This window comes from Chelonia mydas, chromosome 6 (genome assembly GCF_015237465.2).
Source record: "Chelonia mydas isolate rCheMyd1 chromosome 6, rCheMyd1.pri.v2, whole genome shotgun sequence".
Taxonomy (NCBI): Eukaryota; Metazoa; Chordata; order Testudines; family Cheloniidae; genus Chelonia; species Chelonia mydas.
Genome location: NC_051246.2, coordinates 91,183,130 through 91,204,625, shown reverse-complemented (window position 1 = coordinate 91,204,625; position 21,496 = coordinate 91,183,130). Strand labels below are relative to the sequence as shown.

Sequence of the window (21,496 nt, the reverse complement as noted above, 5' to 3'; positions counted from 1 at the left end):
TTAAGTACTGCTTGTGTGATACTCATGCTGGAGGGATTAGAGATCACATCCCAAACACCAACACCACTCCAGGGAGAATTCCATGTCCAGTGAGCTTCACCTGCTAACCATCTCAGAGACATCTGTAGGTGACAAGTTAGGGGTTCTGAACCCTGACGCGATATAATAGGGGAGATGTTTAATCCCACTGGCCTGAAGACATAGGCTCCCTGCCCTACAGTGTTGCTGCTCCTCCTTCCCTACATACTGACACCTCCACGCAGCACAGAACTTTCACCAGCCAATCACAGTGCAGGAGTGCCTGAAACCAGTGGTACAAATTCACATATTCCTTGAGAGGGGGGCAAATTCTGGTTATCGCCCCCCTCCCGCCCCAAAACAGGGGCTCTGTTCTTGCTCATCCTCCCTCCTTCAACAGGGAGCCCAGGTCTCCCTCAGCCAGGGAGTTTCCCCCTCTTACCCACATAGTGCATGAGCTGGTGCTGCCAGGAGACAAATATCACAGCAGATTCCCCTGCAGTCTGATGTACAGCAACAGAATCTCTGTGCACCAGGCTCTGACATCATTTGGCCTGACCGCCCTCTGTGTCTGGACCAAGGGACGTCTCGACCAAATTTCAATGCGGTTGCAACCCAGTGCACTGGACCGCAACCCTATTTACTCAGAATTGGCCCAGCCGCCCCTCTGTATAGCTGAATCAAATTTCAGTGGCATTGCAAACATGCAGCTGGAGTGATGCTTTGGCAGCACCCATACTGATTTAGTACAGGACCACTGCTTGAAAGTGGTTGGTCCAAGCTCCCTCTGTCCCCCGCCTCCTACCCCTGGCTTGGCAGCCTGTGGAATTTTGAATAAATGCACAAACCTTGGGTGAGCCTGGAACCTTTCCATACAGTATCAACTGAACATGGCAAGGGGGGTTGTTATTTGATCTTTTGGTGCTTCTGAAAGAGACCAACACTTTCACTGATTTCACTGATTTCCCAGCTTGTTGTATCTTGGGCCTGATATTCACAGTCCCTGAGCACTTGGAGCTCCAATTTGAAGTCACTGGGAGCTGCAATTGCTCAGAACCTGTGAAAAAAAAAAATCATCTCTAAGGTATGTCAAGTAGGTTAACACAATCAGTAGCCATATATGGAAATCTTGGTGCAAGTGACTTCAACTGCTCACAGTGTAATTTCAACGTTGTACACCACGGTACAAGGTATAAAAAAGCATAATATATAACAAATGGAGGAAAGGGGAAGTTGATAGTAATGAATGTAAATCAGAAGCTAAGAATTATAGAACATTGATAAGGGAAACAAAGGGACCCAAGGAGACATCTATGGGTAGCAGAGTTAAGGGCAATAAGAAGGAGTTTTTAAAGTACATTAGGAACAAAAAGAAATCTAACAATGGTATTGGTCCATTACTAGATGGAAATGGTAGCATTAATAATAATGCAGAAGAGGCAGCGGTGCTCAATAAATATTTTTGTTCTGTATTTGAAAAAGAAACAGAGTATGTAGTCATATCATATGATAGCAGTGGAGTAGAAAAAGTGTTATCTCAGAAGGCTGTTAAACAGCTGCTACTAAAGTTAGATATTTTAAAACCAGTAGGTTCAATTAAACTTGCATCCAAGAGTTTTAAAAAGAGCTGGATGAAGAACTTTCTGGACCATTAATGTTAACTATCAATAAGTCTTGGAACACTGGGGATGTTCCAGAAGACTGGAAGAAAGCTAATGTTATGCCAATATTTAAAAAGCATAAACAAGATGACCCAGGTAATTACAGGCCTATCAGTCTGATATCAATTCTGGACAAAACAAAGTGGCAGATACAGGACTCAATTAATAAAGAATTAAAGGACAGTAACATAATTAATTCCAATCAACATAGGTTAATGGAAGATAGTTCCTGTCAAACTAACTTGATTTTTTTTAAATGAGTTTACAAGTTTGGCTGATAAGTATGTTACATCAATACTACTACCTTTAAGCATATGTAAGGCATTTCACTTGGTACCACATGACATTTTAATTAAAAATGAGAGGCATAAAATTAATATAGCATACCTTACATGGATGAACATCTCGCTAACAGATAGGTCTCAAAATGTAATCGTAAAACGCAATTAAATTATCATAGAATGGGAGTGTTTCCGGTAGGGTACCGCGGAGATTTGGTTTTGGCCCTACATTAAATTACTTCCAGGTCATTGATGAAAATGTTAAACATAAAATAGTCACTGATAAAGTGTGCAGATGAAACAAAAATTGGAGGAGTGGTAAATAATGAATAGAACAGGTCACTGATACAGAGCTATCTGAATTGCTTGGTAAGCTGGGCTCAAGCAAATAATATACATTTTAATATAGCTAAATGGAAACGTATACATCTAGGGACAAAGAACGTAGGCCATACTTACTAAGTGGGGGACTATCCTGGGAAGCCATGACTCTGAAAAAGACTTGGGGGTCATGGTGGATACTCAGCTGAATATCAGCTCTCAGTGTGATGCTGTGGCCCAAATGGCGAATACAATCCTTGGATGTATAAACAGGGGGAATATCGAGTAGGAGTAGGAGAGGTTATTTTATTGCTGTATTTGGCACTGGTGCAACTGGAATATTGTGTCCAGTTGTGCTGTTCACAATTCAAGAAGGACATTGATAAATTGGAGAGAGTTCAGAGAAGCATCATGAGAATGATTAAAGAATTAGAAAACATGCCTTTTAGTGATGGTCTCAAGATGCTTACTCTATTTAGCTTAATAAAGAGAAGGTTAAGGGGGTGACTTGGTTACAGTCCATAAGTATCTACACGAGGAACAAATATCGAATAATGGGCTCTTCAGTCTAGTAGAGAAAAGGTATAACATTATCCACTAACTGGAAACTGAAGCCAGACAAATTTTGATATCAAGAGTAAATTTTTAACAGACTAATTAACCATTGGAACAACTTACCAAGGGTCATGGTGGATTCTCCACTGGCCATTTTTTAGTCAAGACTGGATGTTTTTCTAAAAGGCCTGCTCTAGTAATTACTTTGGGAAGCTCTATGGCCTGTGTATTACAGGAGGTCTGACAAGATAATCACAGTGGTATCTTCTGCCCTTGGAATCTATGAATATGTATTATTCAAATAGCCTTCTCTTCCCAATAGCTCTATGTTGCAGCATGCCCCCTCCCTAGTCAGCAAGCTAGAGGCGCAGCTCCAACCACAAGCCTGGAGGGGGCGGGGGGGGACACACTGTAGAGAAAAGTTATGTGTCGCCTCTCTCTAACCACCACTCTATGCTCTTGCCATCCAGGGAGCAAGGAGCCCTAGTGCCAACCCCCATGTGACCAAAGGCTCATTCTCTCAGCAGATGAAGAGATTTCCATAACAGCTCGATGGACAAAGGGCCACATGGCTTCAGTTCCTGACTGGCTCCTCAAGTTGCAAAGTGGGTGGGTGACCGAGGCCTCTCTCCTCTGAACCAGAGTATCATGAGATCTGGAGGGCTGGACTGGGATACGGAGCCTTTCACTGCTGGGTCAGTGGTTCGCACCCACCCCAGGCCAGAGTGACAGAAGGTGAAGGGGGTTGTCTCAGTCCAGTTTTCAGCATGCTTAACTCATTAAAAACTTTTGGGGCCATCCTGGCAGATAGACCAGTGACTGAACAGCCTATCAAAATGGAATTGTCCGGGGGGTAGGGAGGAGAGGCGAGGTGGAGGTAGCATGAGAGGGGAAAGCTTGTCCTGCTAACATCCATGGATAGAGAAGACATCAGTCTACAGTGCCTTCAGAGCAGCCCCCCAGAGGGAGGCAGGGCTTGGGGAATTCCCCCAGAACTCACCTCACTTTTCACAGGCTGGGGCCTCTTCCCAAGTTTCACCTCCAAGAAATGCAGTGGAGAGATCATAGCCCCAATGTTGCGGATGTCAGCGTACTTCAGCTCTTCCACCGTCAGGGTGGTGCCCGGGAGTCCTGACAAGGGGCCAAGCCCAGGCAGAGCGCCAGCTGTCAGGGATGGATCCGGAATCTGCCCTGGCATCATAGCAGGGCAAGCAGCTTCTTGCTCTAGGGAGAGAGCGAGACACAGGCCATTATAGGGATTTAGCCAGAGAGTCCCACAAGTGGGAGCAAGCACAGCTTACTCCAAAACCCAACAGGGTATTAACCAAGTGAAGCAGCTGCTCTCTCCCTTTCTGCCCTCACTCCCAAACCTCTGGAATACCATGTGCCAGGGCCACTCACCTAATCTGTTATGAGGGATCCCTACCCATATCTTTCTGGTGCCACTGAGGGCGTGAAGAGACATGTACAGTCTCAGAGCAATGAGGAGCCAATTCCCCCAGGCCTCTGCTCCGACACTGCAATTTGAGCCTGTGGCAGAAGTACTGCATCTCATCCCACCCTCCCAGCACACAAACTCCAATGGGGCCATCGTACTCCCCTGTTCTCTACAACAGGCAAAGTTATTTGAGGAAGAGGAACCATTCCCCAGCTTTAACACTCCTTGCACATTGTAATTGGTGATAGACACAAGTCCCAGCAGGAGAGCAGCAAGGACACAAAATCTCCCAATGTTTGAGAGTCCTCCCATAAGAGCTCAGTCATGACCACATCTGACAGATGTCTGCAGAGGGTGACACTATCAAGTAGGGGAGCAGGCCCAGCTATGCCATGGGACCTCCCACTCCCCAGCTCTGTGGCCGCATCTAATGGATTAAACACACTGACTGAACAGTAATCGTGCATATTCCAGGGAGCCTAGAGTAGAAAAGAAAGAGCTTCAAATAAAGAGCTCTGGAGACACCAGTATCAGTTGGTAACTACCGTTGCTCCCAGGAAAGGCTGCAGGGGAAGAAGGCAGTGAAGGAAAGGAGGCACAAGAACAACTATACGTACCAGTGCATGAAGCTCACAAGTAAGACGCAGTGGGATATTGCAGATCCTGACTATGAATGACAGAGGAAAGTTAGGTTTGGTCACAGAGGCTGGGGAGCCACCACAGCGTTGCCCACACAGGATTCCACAGTCTCCTTGAGAGAGAATGCCTACAAGAGGGGGAGCATCAGGCAGAGCCCATGTGGATAAAATCCCTAGGTCAAAAGAAATTACCTCTAGTAGGAAGGACATACCTGCAGATCAGGATGGGGGAGAGAAATCAGACAGGGGCAACAAAGTACTACAAGAGTGATAAGGGGCAACTTCAGCTACTTAGATGTCAACTGATCAATGGTCCCCTCAGGATGTGGTCTAGAGAAACAATTTCTTGATACTATGAGTGACTGCTTCTTGAAACATCTTGTTCTGGATCTGACAAGATCAGAGACTACTCTAAACATAGTTCTGAATAATTTTCAGGCGTTGGTGCAGGAAGTACGGTGGAGCCATCAACAATTACCATAATGTGCATTGGCTCCAACATCCTCTCCAGACGATCAGACTTACAGCCAGGTCTGAAACTGAAATTCAAGCAGGGGAACTTTGCATGAGTGAAGATAAAGGAAAATGATAGGAACTTAGAGACCACAGAATCAGCATGGAGGCTGCATAAGATTAACTTAGAATCACAGATGGGATCCATCCTCCAGAACAAATAAAAGGAAGGAAAAAGGGAAGGAAAAATCCACAGGTACAAGAGTTTATTTTGGCCAAAAACAAATACAAAAAGAGAGGGGAAGGAAGAAATCCAGGCCAAGTGAGGCAAATAGCCTGGGGCAAACTCTGGCAGGTCAGTTACAAGCTGGAGAATAAGAAGTAGCCAAGCTATGAAAAAGAATAAAAAGTTATTTAATTAGATGAGAAGCAGGAAGCCCATGGAAGAGTGAATGGGGCTGTGAGACCAACTGAGTGCACAGAGAACAGCTGAGTGCCCTCACCGTAACTACATCTGTGTTGGTGTAACAAGGCTGACACTCGCAAATGACCCAGTTACAACATACATGGTTCAGTTGTGTCCATGCAGCAGCTTTTTTCACAACACAACCATGTCACCAAGTTCGTCCATGCACTCATGACTCTGCCTACCTGGGTTTCCATCAATGTACTCTGGGAAAGTCTGGGCTTTCATCCCACACTGCCTCAGCAAGGGAGAGTGTACCCAGAACCATGTATACTGTGCAGGAGAATGTGGGGCAATGCACTTTGAGTTGTCCTGTTATCCAGAGAGCTGGGAGGAAGGAGGACCAGCTAAACAAGGAGAGTTAGAGGGTCCCATTCTGCACAGCCTAGCAATAGTTTTAAAGCTAATTATATGAAGCCAGCCTAGGCAGTTGGCGGAGTGCAATACCAACACCACTAGGGAAATGGGCAGCATGGTGGCAGGTGATAACGTAGCTCACATTGGAAAGAACAATTTTAAATCTTTCTGCTCTCTAATGGGCTCTGAACTAGTGGCAACCTCTAATGAGAGAGGTCACAGTGAGCAGTTCACAGAAGGGCATCTGCTCACCACACAGCAACAGTAACAAAAGCTACAATGTCTAGGAACAGAAAGTAGTATGGGAAACCTGATAAGGACATTATTGTAAATCAGGGTGTGTCCTCACCAGGAATCCAGCACTCAGCTTTGGCCATCAACTCCACAGGAACAGAGAGCAGAAAGAAAAAGGTAAGGCACTGGGGAAGGGAGTGTTCAATACAAAATGACCTCAGAGACTAGGACATTTTAGTTTGGAAAGGAGAAAATGAAGAAATAAAAGATGCAGAATCTCAACTATTGAATAGTCTTGTTGGGCTGATGCTACTTGATAAAAATGGATGTTTTTCCAGTACTCTTACCTACTTGATAAAAAAAAAAAAAGAGAGAGAGAACTAGAGAGAAAATATGTAGTAATTTTACATGGCCTGAGAAGAGACAGATTATCAGCTGGCTTGGTTGAGGCTCCAAAGACAGAAAACAAAATAAGATAGTAACCTCCACACTGGGAAATTTTATCACTGGACAGCTCTAAATTCCACGTTTGGAACTGGCTACATTGTACAGAAATTCAAAACAATACCCCACACACAGCAGACCAGTGAAGCAGCGTATCACTCTCCTTTTATTCTTTCTAGCCTGATTTACGGCTGCAACACTTTGTTCCCTCAAGAGATCAGACAATGTCCTGTCCTAGGCACCACTTTGAAAAGTGCAGTCAGGTACTCTGGTACCATCCCAAAATTCTCAATGACTTCCTGAATACTGTCCCTCCAGGTTAGAAAGACACTAATTTCAAAAATGTGGGCTGCCAAAGGACAGTTGACCTTTGGAGACTTTTTCCAGGGCACACGACCCTTTTGGGGATTTCTATATGTACCTACAAGTTAGACATTTCCTAGACACGGTTTCTAAAGAAAACTAGTAGGCAACCTCTCCTGGGAAGAAAATCTAAGGGAAAAAGGAGTTCAGGAGAGTGCAGGGCAGTTTAAGAGACAATATTAAAGACACAACAGCAAACTATCCCGATGCAAAAGAAAGATAGAAAGGTAGTAAGAGGTCAAAATGGTTCCATGAGGAGCTCATTAATGTGAATATCAAAAAGGAATTCTACAAAAAGTGGAAACATGGACAAATTGCTATGGATGAATACTAAAAAATATTGTCTAGGAACAAAATAAAAAAGCTAGGGCACAAAATGAGTTATACCTAGCAAGGGACATAAAAGACAGTAAGAAGAGGTTCTATAAATATATTAAGAGCAAGAGACAGATGAAAGTATAGAAAAATTAGATCTTCAGTGTTGCCACACAAATTGTAGTGACTTCAGATACTTGCTCCTCTGTATGCTCACACATCCTAATGAGTAGATCTAAATTTCCTTCCAATCCACAGATAGTCAATCTTGTTCCTGGTAACTCCAGCTGGGGAATTCCATATTACCTTGTGGATATATTTGTGGAGGAACAGTGTTCCACCAATTATGATCCCTGCTACCAGGCACGGTTTTACCAATCTTTCACCGTTTAGATTCTGGCAACCCATGTCTGCCCATCACTCTCACAACTCTGTTGCTGTCATCTCCAACCTTGGCCTTGAAGTCCCCATTAACAAGCACATGTCATGCTTGGGAATGTTGTCAACTGGAGTTTGTAGGCAATTAGAGAACTGATCTTTGATCTTGTCATCATAGTTGTCTGTTGGTAACACTGAGTAACTGACATTTTCACGTATCATGTTTGAAGCCTTGCTCAGAGCAATCAGCTGCTAATGGGCACCCTGTCTATAAGCAATTTTTCTGCTTTGGAAGTCAAAATTAACGTTGTACCCTCTGAGTGGCACCGATCTTGCCTCCCTGAACATATAAGGGCTATATTTTAATTTTTAAGTGTTTTTTTTGTCAGCTCCAGACCATTGCTTAAACCACAGATTTTGAGATTATATTTGTCTGTCTGTTTGGTTGTTTGCGTTACTTTGGTTGTTGTTGAACAACTTTGGTTGTTGAATGTTGTTCAAATGTTGCAGAAACCTACTTTTCTAATTTGTTTTACCTTCAGTAAGGAACCTGTCAGAATCTTTGGGTTCCTGAAGGCTTCCCTTATCATTTCTGCCGATACAGAGTCCATTATTTTGGCACATTGTTTGTCTGAATGGCTACTTTGTTGTGTTTCCATAACTCAACTCCTCCCCCCCTTTCTTTTTTTACAATGATAAATTGTTGGCTTATCACTCAACCCCCAATCTGGAGTACCAGTGGATTCCTTTTCATCTGGTCCCTACTCTTTGACCAATCTGCTTGGGTGACCCTGCCAGGGAGTGAAAACTCCCAATGGCATAGCTTTTAGGGTCACAGGAGCACACAAGCCTTCCCACCCCATCAAGGACAGGCCGCAGGGAATTGCTATGTTAAATGTTATTAATTTGTAGAAATTAAGCAAAAACTAAGCTTTCAATATGCCGAGTGCCTTAGCACGCAATAGAGTTTTCCTTCGGTTATCTGATATTCCCATGCAACTGTTCCTCACTTTATTCATCATGAATGCAGTATATTCTATATTTCAAATAAATGGTTTATAGAAGGCCCGCTATTATTTACCCATTCCTGCAAGACAAGCACAAGAAGGCATATTACTTTAAAAAGCAATAATTTTAACTCTTAGATCTCTTCCAGACTGCAGGGTAATGAATGCTCAGAAGAATGCCATTGAAAGGGCTAAAGTCTAAATTGGTAAAAAGGACAGACAGTGATCATTATTAAATTATTTGCCAGTAACCAGACCACAGCAGTCTCCAAGACCTGCAGTTGTATCCTATCCTCTCAGATAACAGCGTGCTAGGTACTGGCAAATGCTAACTTTAATGGAAGCCACTCAACTTTTGTGTGCTCTGTATTAAATCAGTCGATCCAGTATGTTTAGTGCATCAAAGAAATCAGCTGCAGTGAGATCAGCTAAGACAAAACTGAAAAGGCGCTCTGGGCTCTCAGGGTAGTCACCAGCTGGGACAGCTCAGGAAATAACCCCCTTCTCTCTACCAAGGATATAGTATAAGAGCTATATAAGTCACTGTCAGAGACAGATTGCCAGGTTAGCTGAACCAGGACCCTGCTGCAATATGGCAGCCTCTGTATGCCTAATATTGCACGAGTTACCTATAAGCGCAATAGACTTTCCAGCTGGAGTCAGGAAAGCAACTCCTTGAGTCAGACACTGGATCTGCGCTGGCTTAAGAAGCAACATCAATGCCCTTCCCAGAGACACCCACCCAGATGCCTTTGCAAGAGGATATGATGTGAATAGTCATATGCAGCATACTTTATAAACACCCATCCCTGCAATGCCTTGTTCCAAAATCCTTTGGCCCCAAGGAATAGACCCCCAAGGCCCTGATGACTGTGGCAGGGAATGCTCCCCAGGAGATAGAAGCCAGAGCCCGTTTCCGGTGTGGGAAGGGTCTGGCTCTCCCTTGAACTTCTGTTTATTTTCACACAGATGGCAGAAATACCACAAGAGTCTCACAGAGAGACAGCTCTGCCTTTGGTTGGATTTGTGCTCTAGTAAAGCCTTCATAAAAAGCCCAAACAGCCTAGCTGTCTACCTCCCATCCCGGATGTGTGAGTGAGAGAGATCCACTGGCTGCCCTCAAACCATATGAGAGAGACAGCCCAGCTGCCCTCTTCCCTATCAGAGACAGACTCCCCAGCAGAGAGAGTGCTATTTCCCAGTTCCACCCCTCAGCAGAAAGCGCCACCACTTGGCCATGCTGCCCAGCTCAGCCTCTTGGGCTGCAGTAGGTGCTGGAACTAGAGGTGTGGGGGGTGCTGCAGCACCCTCTGACTTGAAGTGGTTTCCATTATAAACAGGGTTTACAGTTTGGTTCAATGGCTCTCAGCACCCACACTATACAAATTGTTCCAGTACCCCTGAGCTGCACTTGGGAATATTATCTCTAATGCTGCTGCAAACAGGACCTTTTAAAAGAGAACATTTGTTACAAATCCACAGAAGTAAAGCTCAGCCATCAGCAGAGCCCACTGGAGCAGCCATCCCCTGGGAGTGACCCCTCAGCCTTCCACCTGTCAGACATGCCCAGTCCAACACTAAACCCCTCAACTACAGCTCAGGACAGCTGCATTAGAGCCCTCCAAATGCACAATCCCTCCCAGAGTAACCATCCCTACTGCTTTCTAACTTGGTAGTTATCAGTCCCCTTCATGTGGCATCCCTTGCTCTGGATACAGATCATATCATAGGGCTCCTCTTTGCCTGCCTCCCTGCCCCCACCCCAAGGATCTTTCCCTACCATGTCCATCACTTGTACTAATCTGAAAGTAAAACCTTAACTGCCATTAGACAAACAATCTGCTCTTGTTCCTCCTATTTCTCTAGCACCTTCCATCCCAAGCTTTAAACTACTAAACAAGCTATACATCAAGATCACACTCTTCCCCCATTGTTACGCAGCCATCTAGTTAGCTTGTGAGCTCTTTGGGGCAGGGGCTGTCTTTCTGTTTTGTCTTTGTACAGTGTCTAGCACTACAGGGTTCTGGTCAGTGACTAGGGCTCCTAGGCTCTACCACATACAAATCATCATCATCTCTGGAGTGGAACAGGACAGATGTTTAACACCACAATGCAGAGCTACAAGTAGTTTAGGACATGAAGATAAGAACGATCCTATTTGCAACTGAAACAGCTGCAGGAATTTAGGGAGGGAAAGTGTAATGATCTCAGCTGGAATTAGGTCTGGACACTGAGGCTAACAACCTGACTCTTGTGAAAAATCCCCTGGAACATTCAACGACCACAAGTGGTCAGAACTGGAGTTTATTTTTAAAAAGACATTTCATCAGAGAGGCTGGCACTTCCAGCAGCACAGCACCATTTAGCACTGCACTGGGGACCTAGGGTCAGCACTGACTCAGAGGGGAGAATGCCCTGTACATATTCTTCAAAACACTTCCTGCAACCCTGGGGTGCTCCTTAAAAGTCTCCCATCCAAATAATGACCAGGACTAGTCAGTTTATACTAACCCTGCTCAGCAGACAAGCCCATTCATACCCTTCGGTTGTCTGGCCACAGCTTAACTGTCCTTCGATGTTTGGATCAATATTCTGAACACTAAAGGCAACTGGGAAATCCATTAGACCAGTCAGTGATAGATAGTACTCCACACCCCCTTCTTCCTCTGCGAGCTGCTCTAGTGCCAAAGGAGGAATCATGTAGCCAAACACAGTGGCCAGTGCTGTGCACTGCAGGTCTCACTCTCCAGGACAGCAGATCTGAGGCCAGATTTTCCAAAAGTACTCAACACACTGCACACCTCCCATGGTTACACTAATGGCCAGAATCTCAAAAGAGCTTAGCACCAAACTGAACTCTTCTGGATATCCAGCCACTGGAGTGCAGCAGGAGCAGCGAACTCAGCCCAGAGTATGGGGGAGTAAGGAGGTGAGAGGAACAATTGTACGGTGCTCAAAAGCTGCCCATTCTGACATTGGCTAGTTAGCAAAACTGAGGGATGGGGAGGTCCTATTTACTCCTCTTTAGCAGGCGCCATAACACAGGACCTCAAAGCACTGTGAGAAGGGGAATACTAGATTGTGAGAAAGGTGCAGATACATCCATAGGGGCTTTAAGGGCACAAGGCTGACAAGCCACAGAAAGAGACAGCAGTTTGCACTTCATTTCTTGGGATTCTGTTAAATCCCCAAATAGCCAAATAAACAAGGTGAGTAAGGTGATATATTTTATTGGACCAACTTTCAAAAGATATTACCTCACCCACCTTGTCTAACATCCTGGGACCGACATGGCTATTACACTGCAAGTAAACCTGGGACAGCCAATTGCTGCTCTGAACAGGGCTGATTTGGACTGCAGGCCCTGCACCACACCTACCCACCCTATAAATGGGGATTTCTCTTTTAGTTAGTGGGAGTTAGACTAAGAATTTGCTCTCAAACAAGTGGCATTCCCAGAAATCCCCATGTAAGAATAACTAGCAAATTCCCGAGGCAGGCTTCTGGCAAAGGCCTCCAGATAGAAATTTTCATGCAAGTTTCAAGAAACATGCTAAAAATTCCAAGTCTGAGTTGCTGAAGCATTTGTCTCTTCTGTGCTCTCAGTGATCGTGCACATGCGCGCGCGCACAAACACACACACAGAGTTTGGCAGTGGTTGCGTTCCAGAGCTGGTAATACAAGCCATGAAGCAGGCTGCCAAGACAAGCAAAAGAATGAGCCAGGCCCCATTTCATTGGCCCACCAAACACTGCATATGGCCCTGGAATCAGCCAAGAGAGTGTTCTCACCCTCCTTGAAGGCATAGGAGACCCTGTGTTTTCAAATACACCTCCACAGGGCCTTCATTAAAGGAAAATGGAAACATAATGTGTGTGTGTCTGTCTGTCTTTCTCTGTCTCAATATTTCTCCCTTTCCCCCAATTTGCTCTCAAAGCTATTTCGCTACCACTGAAATAGAAGAATGCCTTCTGGAGCAGAAAGCACAAAAGAATGTGACTTCCATTCAATTCTATGCCTGGCTACTAAAGTGGACTTGGGACTGAGCGAGCAGAGGAAATCTCTAGGGGCTGCCTCCCTTTCCAGGGCATAGAGAGCAAGTAGGAGGAAGTACACTCATGGGGTAGCAGAACACATTGAAACTTTTCTTGTAACAAAACTAAAGTGGGCCTCCTGGAATTCAGATTCTCTTATTCTTAACCCATACATTCACTGTGTGGACAGGTGAATTAGAAAACAAAAATCTGCAGAGATGCTAAAACCCACTCCCCACTGTGGCACCAAACTGAAATGAGTTGCATTACCAGAACCCATCAAAACCAGGCATTAACCAAAACAGATGGCTAGAGTTAGGGCAAAATACTGCATCTGTGAACCTTCACTCTGCTCTCCATGCGTGTGCAGGTCTCATTTGGGTACGTCTACACTGCATTAAAGAACCCTACAGAACTGAGTCTCAGAGCTTGGGTCAACTGACTCTGGCTACAGGCCTAAAAATTGCAGCATAGAGCTATTTAGGTTCAGCCTGTGGCCCGGGCCCTGAAACCCACCCCCGGTGCAGGGTTTCAGAGCCTGAGCTCCAGCCCAAGCCTGAACATCTCCACTGCAATTTGTAGCCCCATGAGCCCAAGCTACAGCAATGTCATGGGTCTAGTGTAGGCATACCCTTTTGCCTTTTGATGTGCCCATCTGTGCAGTATCTAGATGCCAGGACATCAGTGACTGTTCCTTGCACAGAAGGAGAACAGAATGTCCAGGTGCACTTAAGAGGAAAATTTTGCTCGTAGACACAGTAGACAACAGGCTCTGGAGCTAGCCCTACAGGAGGCTTCTGTCTTTGCATTTTAAGAAGGTCTGTTAGCCTTAGCCCTATCTTATCAGCCCTACCCTATCAGCCCATCCTCCTTAACCTACCAGAAGCAGTGAGGACACCCAGACATGCATAAAGTCCTAGCACCCAAAGCCCCAGGTGATAGGTGCTGGCACTACGGGTGTTGCTGCAGCCCCTGGCTTGAAGTGGTTTCCATTATATACGGGGTTTAAAGTGTGGTTCAATGGCTCTCAGCACCCCCATATACAAATCGGTCCAGCACCCGTGGGTGACCCAAGCTTCACCTCCCTTTTGTTGTTTCCCTTCCCTTGTCTAGCTGGACTGCAAACTGCTGAGGGCAAGGCCTTGTAAAGCCCCGAACACACCGCTGGCTTCACAGAAATAAAAGCGGTTGGTACCTGGCACCAGGCCCTATGCACTCCAGGGTCTCTTCACACCAACCAGCGCAGGACAGGGATAGGGGCCAGGCTTTGCCTAAACTCTAGGCTGAGCTTCCCTTCCAAAAGAGAAAGTCTGCGCTCCCTGCCAGCAGCCCCCTGGGCGCGCTCGTGGGCGGGAGCAGGGGGGTGAGAAGAGGCCGGACCCGGCTCAGCAGCTCCCAGGGCCAGCGCACATTCCGGGGGCATGGCGGGCAGGGGGCAGGCGGTCCCTGGGGTCAATAGGGGGACACGCAGCCGCCCTGCTCTGGCCACGGGGAGGGACGCGGACCATGGACTCCTGAGCGTCCTCGTGCGCGTGCGGGACCGGGGCAGCACGGCAGACCCCAGAGCACAGCGCAGCCCTGGGGCAACAGGCAGCATGGCCCCCCTCTCTAAGGATGGCGGGGGGGAGGCCCAGAGCCCACGACGCTTCCCCATGACCCCGGCCGGTGCAGGTTCCGGGCCGGGCTCTGCAGCTAGCCTGTTCCTCTCCCGGGTCCCGGCCGGGCCAGTCCTAGCGGCTACCCCCGGGAGGGAGCCCAGGGCTTCCCGACCCCCCACGTCTCGATCCCTGTTCTGCCCGGTGCTAAAACTCCCCAGATCCCGCTCCCGGCCCCGCACCGAGCTGCCCCCCCCCCCCCCCCCAGCACCGAGCTTTCCCCCCCTCTCCCCGCTCCACCCAGACCCACCGTGCAGAGGGAGAAGGCGGCCGAGGTGCCCTCGGGGCCCGGCTGCAGGAGCCGGAGACAGGCTGCACGCTCAGCCCCTCCGCTGCCGCCTGGCTCCGGTGCTCTGCCCCTGTCCCCAGGCCCGTCCTGCCGAGTCTGGTCCCGGGAGGAGCCGGAGCAGCTGCCGCCCCCGGGGCGCCTGGCCAGCAGCCACCGCCACCACAGCCGCCGCCGCCCCCCGTCGCTGCCCCGGTGCGTCCCTCCCACAAGCTGTGGCGGGCGGCTGGGTGGGTTGCATCAGCCCCGGTTATATAGCGGCCCCTGGGCTGCGGGGAGGGGTCGGGAATGCGGAACCGGCCGGGCTGCCAGCTCCAGACGTCAGGGAGGGTGGAGAAGAGGAGAGCGCAGGCCGGGGGTGGGAGCAGCTCTACAGAGACAGTGACCTTCCCCCCGCGCCCCCGGGAGCGAGCGCGTGCTGCACCCCCCCTGCGGCCCTCCTTCGCCCTGCACACCCGGGAAGGGCGGATCAGCTACACATGAACTCCTCTTCTCCGCTCCCTACATCCGGGAGGTGGGGGGCAGTGGCTACATGGCATGACACATACCTCCTCCTCCTCCTCACTCCGTGCATCCCAGCGAGGCAGCTGGGGGGAATGGAGGAGCCGGCTGCATCCTGCATACACGCCGCCGCGCGCTGTAGATCAGAGGGGGTCTGGGGAGTCAGCTACACAGCGTGAGACACGCGCCCACGGCTGTCCCCGTGCATCGCCCTCTTCTCCGCCCACATTTTGGGAGAACGGAAGGCGAAGAGGGTGGAATTGCCAGGCTCCCTGGCCTTTAGTGTCTGCCTCACCCCCTCTTCTGCATTATCCACATCTCCGCCAGGGCAGGAAGGAGTTGCATCGTGTTCCAGCCTCTCCACCACATCAGCGCTCCGTTTTGGGGGGCGGCGGGACTTGGAGGCGAGACCTTGAGGGTGGCTGTTCCAGATCTCCCACTTCTCATTCCTACTGGTTGAAAACGGGGAAGGAGGGGGAGGGAAGAGTTGAGAAACACATGGAACTGCTGAGGAGACTATATCGCACCTACGTGTGAGAGCCAGACAATGAGCAGAGAAAGGAGGCTGCAATGAGTCCTCACACACATCTAGGCACCCACTGAGCTTCATCTTGCTCTCTATCTTCACCGTCACGCACATCTAGGAGGTGCAGCCCGGGCTGGCTCCTTCGCCAAACACATACAAAGGGTCATCAACCTTCTTGTGCTCTCAGTTTTGTGTCCTTCTCTCCTTCACCCAGAACTCTGAGAAGGGTGCAGAGAGGTAAACAGAAAGCAGGACTTTTAAGGCAACCTCCATACAACTGCAGTTATCATAGAATCACAGAAATGTAGGACAGGAAGGGACATCAGCAGGTCACCTCCCCTTTTCTATCATCTGGATCTAATGGGAGACTAGGCTGTCTTCAAATCCTCCCTATGTACATATCTATGCTTATACTTCTCCTACTCCTCTTACACCACAATATCGGGAGCAGGCAGAAAAGAAGATGGAGGCCTTCCAGACAATTTATACGCAATGGTTTGACTCACTTTCTTCTTTCCCTAAGACATTTGTCACCTATCTCACCCACATTTGCCAGATCATACAGGGTTTTCAAGACCACAATGCCCAGCCTCCGGGAGCATGGTGGACTTGTCACTGATTCTAGATACTCAAACAATTCTACTTGCCAAAAGTACCATTTTCCACCTTAGAGTGGTAAGAATACTCTGCACCTTTTTCTCTGATGAGGACCTCCTGGCTCCAGTGGTTAATGAGTTCATCCCTTCAGACTGCAGTATGTAATTCCCCCCCACCTGAGACTAAAGATAGAGATCATCAGGAAGGTGCAGGTAATACATCACACCTGTCCTCTAAGCAGGACAAACTGCAGAGATCATATTACACCAGTGCTCTACAAACTGGACTGGATGAGCATTCACTTCCACTTTCTGGTACTGATCTCAAAGCTTTTATTGAGACACATTAGGATTCTCAGAATTTTTCATAAGTGGGTACACTGTCTCAGGTGAAAGATTGTCTCATGCACACACTCCCACATTAACTATCCTCCAGCCCACATCCCCTCTCATTCACAATCACACAGATGATTTCCTGTCCTTGATCACACAACAGCTTTGGGACAACTACAGCAATTGCTCTCTTGCAAAAGTCACATTAAGTATGTTTAGTTCTCTTTAATGTGTTTTAACAGCAGGAAACTGTAATAAGGAGCCAGCACTATGCAAGTTCTCCTTAGACTTCCAGCATGTGGTCCATGGATCACATTTTCAGAACTGCTGAGGAAGGTCTATGCTATCTCAAGAATCAACACTCCTTAAATCTGTCATAGCAGCTGCAATCCTTTGGCACACCGTAACTCACTGAGTCTGGGGAGGGAACCAGAGGCAGAGCCTTCTGAACAGCAGGTACAAGTCTCTAGACTCCTTTCCAAAGAAGATTGACATGTGTCCAACTCTTGCCCCACTCATAGTGTGCTGCTAAACTCACTTCTTCACCAAATTATTTGCCAGATACTCAGAGCAGAAGAAAACCTTGATATTTGCTCAGGAACCTAATTCCTGATATTTGAAACCTGGATATTTGCTCCAACCTAACTCAAAGAGTAGGACGGAGAATTAGTAGCCCCATATGGACAGAGCTCACTGTAACTAATAATCCATGTCCAGAGACCAGATACTACAGTAATAAATACTAATTAGATAGCTAGATAGTTACTTTCATCCTCATTCTTCTTTTCCTTTTGATTCCATATCATTCACTTCTTTTCATCATCCATAAATGGGAAGCAGAAGAGAAAGTCTAAACTTCTTCTTCTTCACAAGCATCTTCATTCCCATCCTCCTCTTCTTCATCTAGAGCTCCATGAGAGACAACAGTGGCTGGGACATTTACCACAATTCAATCCTCAGGAACTCGTGTATTCATTATGGGCTTCATTCTTCCAGTCTCTGCAAATCATCCTGTTGAAACTGATGGCAGAATCTGACTCTGTGATAAGGTTTTCTCCCATCACCTATTAGAGAAGACAGGGGAGGGAAACCCAATTAGAGACAAGTTTCACACCTGTGGGGTAACTGAATGTCTGTCTTCTGGACAGAGGTGATGGAGTTAGTGGAGAATGATGAATCCATTAGTCACCTGAGCCTTATAAGTAGGCTCAGGACACTCACTAGAGGGGTAATCTATGATGAAGGCAGGTCTCTCCTTTAGAGAGGAAGTAAAGCAGATTCTTGTCAGAGGATATCCTGGGATGGGGCTTAGAGAAAACAAGGAGATGGCTAGGAGCAGTTTCTGGGGTCCCTGTGCAGAGAATGTAAGGGCACCCTGTGAAGAAACTGTAGGGAATGGTCAGATTAACCCAAGAGCAGAAGCAGTATTTGTTTGGGGATATCTTGGTTTGATTATATCATTGGACTTTTGTAACCATCTCCAGCCGCATCACTCTTACCTTCATCCCTACCTTCCTCCTCATCTCAGTCCTTTAGTCTACTAGTCTCCGAAGCAGAGAGCCTAAAAAATAAGCTGTAACTTCTTCCTATGCATACAACCATATTTTTCTATGCAATTGCAAGGGGAACACTTACATGGATGAAGAAAACGGAACATTTGCCAAAGTGTGTGATAGCTGCATGGGAACAACCAAAAATACTGTAACACACAATATAATAAACAGATGATACCTCAACACTGTACATTATTTGTGTAAACATAAGTTCATGTATTTTTGTGCAATGCAGAGTATATGGAAGGATAAAGGAAGTGGGTATGAAAATGAGGCAATACAATAGACACAGGTGGGAAAAAGATATGAAGTACATATGGAAAGCTCTATAAACAGAGAGAACCTACAATCAACAAAGCAGTTTTAACTAAAGTTGATTTGATCCCAGTACTGTAGAAAAGTAAAGCAGCTAAGTGGGAGTTAATTCACCTTGTCTGCAAGGCCTTCAATAAGGGAATCAATTATTTTCACATTTTTCATCTTCCTTATAAGTACATTTACAGAACCATGAAGCTGAGCATGTGCCAAGAACAAGCGATGGTACGATTGAATTGCTGTAAACTTTGTCCTTTCTCACCCGGTTCCTTTTGACTGTCACCTTTACTTGTGTCACATCTCATATTTAGATTGTCAGCTCCCTGGGGCAGGGCCTGTGCTCTTCTAGTGGGGGTGTTTACACTAGCCTTTTTTGCCAAAAAATTCTCAACATTGCTCCTGCTGTTCCAGCTCCACAAATGGTAGCAACGGTGGGACAACATAGACCGTGCTCCTAATGGCCACTAGCATTTTAAGCACCATCTCATCTAATCCTGCTCAGAGCAGATCCACAGTGCTTAAAATGCTGCCTATGCCAGCACTTTGCATACCCTAGGGAGATGAACTGATGGAGGTGAACTGGGGGTGTGGGCACCAGTGGAAAACATTTGGCAAAAGTCGAGTGTAGACTAGACATAGGTCTATTTGCAACATCTAGCACAATTCTGAGTAGTTAATTATTAGTAGTACAACAAGGGTCTTGTGCACTATGTCACCCCTCTTCTTTATTACAGCTGGGTAGCACAGTGATATGTATGTAGAAATGCCTAGACAGACATGCATGCACACACATCCTGTATGTGGCTTTTCATTGCTGCTCTGCACAGAGCTGATGGGGTTAATGATTTTCTCTCTGCCCACTTGGGATCAGCAGGCAGTGTGATTGCTCCATTTAGCTCAGATTCCCCAGATTGTCTCCTAGCTTCCAGACTAATTATCTAATATCTTTCTACATTAAATGGTATTTGCCATCTGTTGCCCAATCACTAAACCACCCAAATCCTCTGGAATCCAGTTCAAATGCTCCTCCTCATTTGCTTTGCCTCCAGCATTTGAAAACCTGGAGATCTTATTTCCAAAACCCTCATCCAAATAACTTATGTTTATTATGAGCAACACTGTCACTAACACTGACCCCTAAGGTTTGCCAATAGTTACCCCTTTCCAACAGAAATGTTTCTGTCACTTCCCTTTGCTTCTCACTTAAGCCAATTTTCTATTCAGTATCCTAGCCTCTTAACATTAAGCCTATTCCATGAGCTAAGGCACAGGAATGGGACTCAGGATTTCCAAAGTCTATTCCCTCCTCTGCCACTGACTTGCTATGTGACCTTGGTCAAGTCATTTAGGTCAAAAATTTCAAATTGATTTTGCAAGGTACTGAACACCCATAGCTTTCAATGACTTACACACAAGAGAGGGAGTGACTGAAGCCCAGACCACTTATTTATGAACATAGGAATAATAAGATGATAGACCAGACCACTAGTTCACCTAGTCTGGTATCCTGTCTCTGAGAGCACACAGAATGAGATGCTTTAGAGGAAAGTGCAAGAAACCGTATAATTGACAGTCAGTTTTGGAACACAGAGCGAGCTCGCCCTCACCAACGGAACTTGCTCCAGTAATGGGTCCTCACCCATCTTGTCTCTCTAATATACTGGGACTGACATGGCTACAACACCACTGCATTCATACTTTTAATCATTTTCATTGTGTCTGTATCTCCTATTTTTTCGGATGGGGTGACCTGCACTGAACACAGTGTTCCGGGTGAGGGCAAACCACTGATTTATACAGTGGCATTATATTTTTTGTATTATTTTCCATCCTACTTCTTATGCATCCTAACCATGTGTTTGCTTTTTGGCTGCTTCTGCATACAGAACACATTCTGGGCTGCTCCACCTTGCATTGAGACAGTGATCCAGCATTGAGTGGCTGGATTGAGGAAGCACAAAACTAACTTTGCTTGGACCTTCATATGCACAAACACACACGTGAATTGCTCTGAATGTTTGGGACCTATGTTTTCTGTCTCTTAGCCAGTATTTAATCAATGACAGTACTTTACTGCTCACCTCATGGCTACTTAGTTTCCTTAATAGACACTTGTGATGGACTCTGTCCAAGGCTTTTTGAAACCCCAAATCAATTTGGTTTCCATATCTCTCTTCATTCACTGTTCTACTGACACACTCAAATAATTCTAACGGATTAGAAAAGTGCAATTTTCCTTTACATCTGTCAGGGATGGTCAAAGTATACTTGGTTCTGCCTTAGCGCAAGGGGCTGGATTAGATGACCTCTTAAGGTCCCTTTCATCCCTATGTTTCTATGATAGTATGGTCATGTAGCTGTTTTATAATCCTGGGTTTAATTATACTTTCAATCAATCTAACTGGGACTGAAGTAAGACTCACTGGCCTGTGATTTCTTGGATCACTCCTAGCACTTTTTTTTCCCAAAGAAATATAACGTTTGCTACCTGCCTTTCACTAGTATAGTAACTGATTTTAATGAGATTGTGTATTTTCATTAGTAGCTCAAACACTTCTTTCTTAATCTCTTGCAGTATGCTAGCATGAATATTGTCTGGTCCTGGGGATTTCTTGTTCTATAATAAATCAGTTCATTCAGCGCCTCCTCTTGTGACACCTCACTGTCCGACAGTGCTTCATCTCTGTTACCTGAAAAGAGTAATTCTGGGGCATGTATCTCCCCAACATCCTCTGCTAACAAAATCATTTAGCGTCTCTGCACTGTCC

The 21,496-nt window shown here is 46.4% G+C and overlaps 1 protein-coding gene across 5 annotated transcripts in view; it reads right to left on the bottom strand.

Annotated features, from left to right (window-relative positions):
- Positions 1 to 21,496, bottom strand: part of JDP2 (Jun dimerization protein 2) — a 50,576-nt gene that overhangs the window by 11,234 nt on the left and 17,846 nt on the right. Inside the window, exons 2-3 of one of the 5 annotated variants that reach the window (XM_043549800.1) lie at positions 17,627 to 17,924; positions 3,837 to 4,060 (exon numbers count right to left, since the gene is read on the bottom strand). In XM_043549800.1, coding sequence (XP_043405735.1) covers positions 3,837 to 4,060; positions 17,627 to 17,666 — 264 coding nt within the window. In that variant the 5' untranslated portion in view covers positions 17,667 to 17,924. Of the gene's footprint in view, positions 1 to 3,836; positions 4,061 to 4,891; positions 10,477 to 14,868; positions 15,180 to 15,452; positions 15,728 to 17,626; positions 17,925 to 21,496 lie in introns of those variants that run through there. The other 4 variants (XM_007065214.4, XM_037900707.2, XM_037900708.2 and 1 more) reach the window with 4 other exon arrangements.